This window comes from Limulus polyphemus, unplaced genomic scaffold (genome assembly GCF_000517525.1).
Source record: "Limulus polyphemus unplaced genomic scaffold, Limulus_polyphemus-2.1.2 Scaffold2060, whole genome shotgun sequence".
NCBI lineage: Eukaryota > Metazoa > Arthropoda > Merostomata > Xiphosura > Limulidae > Limulus > Limulus polyphemus.
Window position 1 is genome coordinate 33097 of NW_013667670.1, and position 8027 is coordinate 41123.

An 8027-nucleotide genomic window follows, 5' to 3' on the forward strand; every position below is an offset into this window, starting at 1 on the left:
GGTGAAATTAGAAGACTTACTCTGGTGGAAGCCACTCAACCTGCTGTGAAGGTGAAATTAGAAGACTTACTCTGGTGGAAGCCACTCAACCTGCTGTGAAGGTGAAATTAGAAGACGTACTCTGGTGGAAGCCACTCAACCTGCTGTGAAGGTGGAATTAGATGACTTACTTTGGTGGAAGCCATTCAACCTGCTGTGAAGGTGGAATTAGAAGACTTTGGTGGAAGCCACTCAACCTGTTGTGAAGGTGAAATTAGAAGATCTGCTTTAGTGGAAGCCACTCAACCTGCTGTGAAGGTGGAATTAGAAGACGTACTCTGGTGGAAGCCACTCAACCTGCTGTGAAGGTGGAATTAGATGACTTACTTTGGTGGAAGCCATTCAACCTGCTGTGAAGGTGGAATTAGAAGACTTTAGTGGAAGCCACTCAACCTGTAATGAAGGTGAAATTAGAAGACTTACTCTGGTGGAAGCCTCTCAACCTGCTGTGAAGGTGAAATTAGAAGATCTGCTTTAGTGGAAGCCGTTCATCTTGCAATGAAGAAAATTGAAATTCTTTTTAAAGATGGAATCCATCAAGGTTGCTATTAGACACCTCAAAATCTCTTCCAAAAATTTCAGTATAATTAGAACAGCAATATCCAACTAACACTATGATGAGAAGACATCATTATTAATTATATAAAAAACTACTCGTACTGGATGAGGATTTGTATACAAAACTAAACAAGACAGACAGGGGGGGGGGTTCTATAGTATTTATGAAATTAGGACTATTCTAAATATATATAGTTCATATTCAGCTTTTATTTTTTTCGAAACAATCCTTAAGTCTTTGATTCATTATCTTTGACAATACAAGATAGTCTCACGTATGTACCTATGATGTGGCCCACTTACTGAACTTTTCCAAGTAAATTCACAGTTTATTGTCGTATTAGCCACTTTTTTCATATAATTTTTCTGAATGTAGCAAGGTTTTTGTAATTTGAATATTTATTATTTTGTGTTACAGGTTTGATCTTTAGGGGTCATTGTTGTTTTTATTTAATGTAGGACAGGATTTGTTATGAATGATGATAATCCAAGGTTATAAGAGAATTTTTGTTCGGTTCATAAGAGATTGTTTAAGTAACATCTGTAGCTAATTACTAAATCACAGAGATATTACTATACAAGTAAAAAACTAAAGTAACAAACAGATAGTCGCAACAACATCCTCATTTAGATAAGCCAAGTTAGGCCTCTAGTGAGATTGATCATAAACATACTTAAAATCATGATTATTTTAAAATTATCAAGTTTTAATCTTCAATAGGCCTGTCAATCAGTAAAAAAAAATCATAAAGCTTAGTACGTAACAGTTATAATGTTTGGAGCTTGTATAGCCAGTTTATTTTTTTTAGTTTAGTTCAGAGGATGGGACAGCTGAGATGGACCAGTAGGTCCCTTGTTGTCCCTAAACACTATGTTATGTTTTTAAGAGACGACCAAGAATCTAAATATAGAACACAGAAATTACTTCATTAAGCCTTAAAAACTTAAACCTCGTCGTTTCCTCAGAATGATGTACTAGATCTCTTTCATCTGTAGAATACTTAAAGTAAAGTGTATTTGACATAACTAAAACTTGCTAATGTGTTATAAAGTTGTTGTTTTTAATGTCAGCTCTGTATTTCAGGAGTATTTTCAGAATGTTTTAGCAAAGCCACTGCCTGAAAGGTGTCGGGAAATCCAACATATGATTCAAGAATTATCTATAAAGGTATATTGGTTTTGTTTGAGAAGCTTGTACATGTATTTCATAGAAATGGTTCATGTGTTATCTTACATATTGATTAAGTTTCTCAATTTTATATTACATCAAGTTGTTTTTGAACGTGTAGCTTAGGTTATTGATATCCAGAGATAATTTCAATATCTACTTTGTGGGGAATATAATTAGTATCCCAAAGTTAATGTACAGGTCAAAAGGTTTTTGTTTAGTCTTTTATTTGCACAAGAAACCAAGTAGATTTTAAGATTTTAAAAGTTTTATTCAAGAAATGTATACTTTTAGAACATTAGTGTGCTTTCATTTGATAGTTGTGCTGTAAACTGGTGTGGCACATTGATCTTTTGATGTTTCCGAAGGTTTGTTTCTCTGTTGACAGGTACAAGTGACCTACAATGCATAGACAAACAATAAATAAATGTAAAAATTTGAAATATATATACATAAATGATTGTTGCATAGGCTAAAATAAAAAACATGTTAGGATCATCTATTTATCAATTAAACTTTATTCTTGTTAAATTATTATTAAAGATGATAGAGCTGAGCAATTAGTGGTATTTGCTAATCGATTAATTGGCAGCCCCATTAATCGATTGCATTCAAACCATGGTATGTACAAGCAACAATAACAATTGACGTCTCTCTAGTTGGCAGTTCAAAATTACCGACATTCACAAACAAGTTTGATGGCAATAGAGATTGAAACTGAGGCCCTTGGCTCATGAGCTTTCTGCCCCATCTCCAAATTACCAAAATTGGGAAAACTTTTGAAGTAATAAAAAGCAACAATAACTTACAGGGCACAGAAAGCTCACTATATAGCTGTGCATTTAACAAAAAGAAACATAATAGCAATCAATTTCTTGAATAGTTGTAGTAATCAACAGTAATAATAATCAGAAACATTAATTACGATTAATTGATTTTTTTTTTGGCAACTTGTTTAATCACAATTTCAATTAATCAATTGCTGTAATAATCAGAAACATTTATTTCGTTTATCTGGTTATTTTCGTGACAATCGATATGATTACAATTTTGATTAATCAATAAATGGGATAATTAAAAACAGTAATTATTGGAAACCCTAATTTAGATTAATAGATTTAATCTTAATTTCAAATTAATCAATTGTTTTACATTACACTAGTCTATGCATGTAATCATTACTCATTGGTAATTGATTAAGTCACCCATCTAATAGATGCGTATATGAAAATTTAAAACAGCCAAACCTGGATTCTCATGTCACTCCTTACTGCAGAAGCAGGATAATGTTTACTGTAAGTACAGTGAAATTTCTTTGTAACAGTAACAATTCTCTTCTGAAAGTTCCCAAAAGCTAAACACCCTATATGAACACACGTCATTGCATGCTGGGAAATTAACTGTTTTTACTGTGTTATAATTGTGAGTGCATCAGAATTTGATACCTTCCTCTATTTCAGTAATAGAAGTCGAATAAAGTGTGAAGTAAAACAAATGAAGTGATAACGTACATCTTTCATATTTCCAGGAATTACACTTTCTTTTCCCATGCTTAGTAGAAAACATTTTTGGATTTGGAATACAAAATGGATGGGAACTCTGGAAAATCAGTCGTAACGTTCATCGTCGTGATTTTGAAATTCTTCATTTTTTTCTTTCACCAGAGGGCCACGAAGGCACATTGTTTTGTCTCATCTATAAACTTCTAGAAGATGGCCTTTGCAACTATGTATTTCCAGTTTGTTGTCTTCCTGTAAGTAAATTTTTAGAAGTTTTAATATCTCTTAGAAGACTTACTTGTTTTGGTTTTTATGCAAATATAATATGCAACCTGTAAAATGGACAAAAGAATTTGTAATCTTCACATGAACATGAGTGTGCGCTCCAACTTGCCAGAGTCTGAGTCACACTGGTATCAATTCGCAGATGTATCGTGAATAAATACTTTTGTAACACATCTGATGTTTTCTGTACAACAAACTTGTACATTTTACTAAAAACTTGTGACATTTTTGTGTAGATATTCGTAGAAAATTTAGAATTATTGTCTAAAAATTCCTCCAATATGCGGTTGGTCAAATGAACCAACCCTTGTGTATTCTTTTAATTTGTCGTTTTTACATTCGTTTGTTGAAGGACCTTTTTGTATTGTTTGTTTGATAGCTATATGGAAAAAAATCATCTTCCATAAGTATCCACTTATTGTAATAACAAACAAATAATGGTAACAGTGTGAGTAATGAAACATATTGGAGTTAGTGACTCTGCAAACCACTTATTAACAGTTTTTAGTGTGGTTTCTTGTAGCTCGTGTCATCTCGCACATTTGAAATATGTCAATCAAATTTGATGTGGTGTCTTGTAGCTTATGTTATCTTACGCATTTGAAATATGTCAGTCAAATTTGGTGTGGTGTCTTGTACCTTATGTCATATTGCACATTTGAAATATGTCAATCAAATTTGGTGTGATGTGTTGTAGCTTATGCCATTTTGCACATTTGAAATATGTCACTATTTGGTGTGGTGTCTTGTAGCTTATGCCATTTTGCACATTTGAAATATGTCAATATTTGGTGTGGTGTCTTGTTGCTTATGCCATTTTGCACATTTGAAATATGTCAATATTTGGTGTGTTGTCTTATATCATCTTACACATTGAAAATATGTCAATCAAATTTAGTGTGGCATCACATATAAAACATGTTTATCAAGTTTGGTGTGGTGTCTTGTGACTTATGTCATCTTACACTTTAAAGAATGTCAAATTCAACATTGAGCAAATATAGTAATAATTAAAAACCCTAATTTTGATTAGGTGATTATTTTAACGAGTTACATCATTACTAGATTAAGCAGAACAAACTTGAATTGATTGAAAATAATGAAAAGTCATGATGCCAATAATCAATTAGTTAATTATTTTCACCACATGAATCAACTTGATCTTAGTCTCTTTTACCGAATAGCTGGAGTAATCTAAAACGGCAGCGATCGGAAACGTTAATTTCAGTTAGTTGATTATTAATATAAGTAATCTATCTTATTGCCAAGCTGTATACACTAGTGATGTGATTTTCTTGTTTATAAGCTAGAAGACGCGTATCCTGATTAAGCATTGCACTTAATAGTTTTGTAATAATTAGATTTAATGTTCATACACTTGTCCTCGGTTGCAGAAAAACGAGCTTTGTCATTAACATTATTTAATCATATTTTTTTGTTTGCAGTTTTTTAAAATATAATTTAATTTCATTATTTAAAATAGAGGAACTGTTTATAAAATGGATCTTGTGTTTCTGAGATGCTGGAATTTGGGTTTGCTTCTCGTGGTGGATTAAATGCAGATAGCCCATTGTACAACTTTGCACTAAAACAAATTAACAATTCCAAAGATAACATTTCCTCTTATATTATGCTTATTAAAAGTAAGCCAGAAAAAGTACTTGAAACTTAAGTTGTTAATTATATGTAATTAAGTACTGTTTATTGATATAGTGTTCTTGTTGCAGCTGATAGTATGGATCTGGGTTATTTTTTATTGGTCAGGCTCACAACTAATATTAATAGAATGTCATACTTTCTAGCCTAGTTGACAGTTAAACATTTCTGACTTACATTGGACTCTTATTGATGTCTGTCTCCTAAATATTTTTTCATGCCATTTAGTCACTGAAGTACGATTAGTTTTCTGATCTCGTAGACTGCTTACTTTTTGTTGTGTACAGCTCTAATCTACTTATACTCAGTGTGTACTCTGTGAACTTTAACCAACAAAAAAATATCATTAAAGATATCTACAAGCTACTGAAATGAATGCTAACAAAATGCAGTATCAATATTAAACCATGACATGAAATATATATTCTTGAAAGTTAACTCATGAGTTGAGTATCAAACCAATCTGTTTTAGGCTAGAAGTTATCACATGCTGGAAGGAGGAGCTGTACCTCTAATCTGTACCAACAAACTTCAGTATTGGAGTCCAGGAACTTTGCCAACTAACTTGCTGTTAAGTATCCTTTCTCCTGTTTGTTCTTTAATCCGTTTCTTAACAAGGTAATTTACCGTAATAGTTGTAATAATTTGATACTGTTTTTAGGACTGCTAGGTACAGCACTAAACTGCAGAGGTACATAGAGTATGCATCAGTATTGTTATTAATACTTAAGTAGCTTATAACAAGAACTTACTGTTTACAAGATATTTTTACATTTACTCTAGAGATGTCTTTAATTATCTTTTTTTCTATCAACAAGAATTGATGAAGAAAGTTCCAGTATTGACTTTATGTTGTTCCTTTTTGTTTAATATTACTTCCAAACTAGAACATGTACAACAGAAATTTATTTGGCTATTTATCAATCAAAGAGTGTAATCTTTCTAAAGTATCATCATAGATTAAGTACATTAAGTATGAAATTGGGTTAACATTACAAGTCGTAAGGTCATCTGGGCTCTCAACATTCTGACAGCTGGAGATCTTAATTTATGTACGTGTGTACTCAACCAGTTTCTTTCTTAAGACCAAATTCGCACAGTTAGGGAGAAATGAGGAGTAAGAATGTAAAGTATGTCAAATCTCAATATATTTGGCAATTATGAAGAGTAAAAAGAACTTTGTTACTTATTTAACTAACAGCAAGATGCATTTGAATTTTACTTTTTTCATTTTGTCTACTTCATAGTAAATCCATCTCATCAAAAGGTGAGTTGTACTAATAAAGTGTTACATAGAAAGATTTCATCTTGTTTCTTTTTGGTTTGGGTTTGAAGTTTTTATGATCTGCATTTTCCTACAAGGTAGGAGTGGACACTTTGACATCATCCACTTCTCCTGCAAGGTAGGAGTGGACACTTTGACATCATCCACTTCTCCTGCAAGGTAGGAGTGGATACATTGACATTATCCACTTCTCCTGCAAGGTAGGAGTGGACAATTTGACATCATCCACTTCTCTTGCAAGATAGGAGTGGCCACATTGACATCATCCACTTCTCCTGCAAGGTAGGAGTGGCCACATTGACATCATCCACTTCTCCTGCAAGGTAGGAGTGGACACTTTGACATCATCCACTTCTACACTCAGGCAGATACAGTCCATGAAAGCTTCAAATCCAGCATAGTCTGCTTGGCCAAAAATTATTTTTTTTACATGTAAATTGATAAAGAATTCATTGGCTAAGCTAATGAAAATTGGTGATTTGTAAGGAAAGGTAATGATTAATTTTAACAAATTTACCTGTACATTGAATGTAGTTTTTTTTCACTACTTTAATAGCTTAAATTGTGTGTGTTTTGTAAAATGTTATGTCAATAGTATAGCTGGGTAATTAGTGGAAATTGCTAATCAGTAAATTTTTGGGATCATTAATCGATTACATGCAATTAAAAAATTATTTTGCTGCAACACTTGAATAGTTGAAATAATTGAAAACAGTAATTTTGATTAGTTGATTATTTTCATGAGGTGTAACACTGATTGATTAAACTGAATGACTTAATTAATTTAAAAGTATGAGAAACCACGATAGCAATGTTTTGATAGTTGGAATAATTGAAAACAGTAATAATAAAAAAACTAAGTTTGATTTTGTAACATGTCACTAGTTGATGCTTATTGTAATCAAGTTAATTGCCTAGATCTTGTCAATAGTGGATGCTTATTGTAATCGAGTTAATTGCCTAGATCTTGTCAATAGTCGATGCTTATTGTAATCGAGTTAATTGCGTAGATCTTGTCAATAGTGGATGCTTATTGTAATCGAGTTAAGTGCCTAGATCTTTTCAATAGTGGATGCTTATTGTAATCGAGTTAATTGCGTAGATCTTGTCAATAGTGGATGCTTATTGTAATCGAGAAGCATCCACTATTGACAAGATCTAGGCAATTAAGACAAGATCTAGGCAATTAACTCGATTACAATAATAGTGGATGCTTATTGTAATCGAGTTATTGCCTAGATCCTGTCAATAGTCGATGCTTATTGTAATCGAGTTAATTGCCTAGATCTTGTCAATAGTGGATGCTTATTGTAATCGAGTTAATTGCCTAGATCCTGTCAATAGTCGGATGCTTATTGTAATTGAGTTAATTGCCTAGATCTTGTCAATAGTCGATGCTTATTGTAATCCAGTTAATTGCCTAGATCTTGTCAATAAGAAGAAGATTTTGTGCTTTTGATGTTTCTTAGTAGTTTTGGGGTTAAGGGAGTTATTTTTTGTCCAGAACTTAAGTGCACCTGAAAATCCATCTGTAGCC

General features: G+C 32.4%; 1 protein-coding gene across 3 annotated transcripts in view; it reads left to right on the forward strand.

Moving 5' to 3' along the window:
* Positions 1-8027, forward strand: part of LOC111087365 (sphingomyelin phosphodiesterase 4-like) — a 12572-nt gene that overhangs the window by 3509 nt on the left and 1036 nt on the right. The window contains exons 2-5 of one of the 3 annotated variants that reach the window (XM_022393763.1): positions 1682-1765; positions 3294-3518; positions 5678-5775; positions 6453-6472. In XM_022393763.1, coding sequence (XP_022249471.1) covers positions 1682-1765; positions 3294-3518; positions 5678-5775; positions 6453-6472 — 427 coding nt within the window. Of the gene's footprint in view, positions 1-1681; positions 1766-3293; positions 3519-5677; positions 7026-8027 lie in introns of those variants that run through there. The other 2 variants (XM_022393761.1, XM_022393762.1) reach the window with 2 other exon arrangements.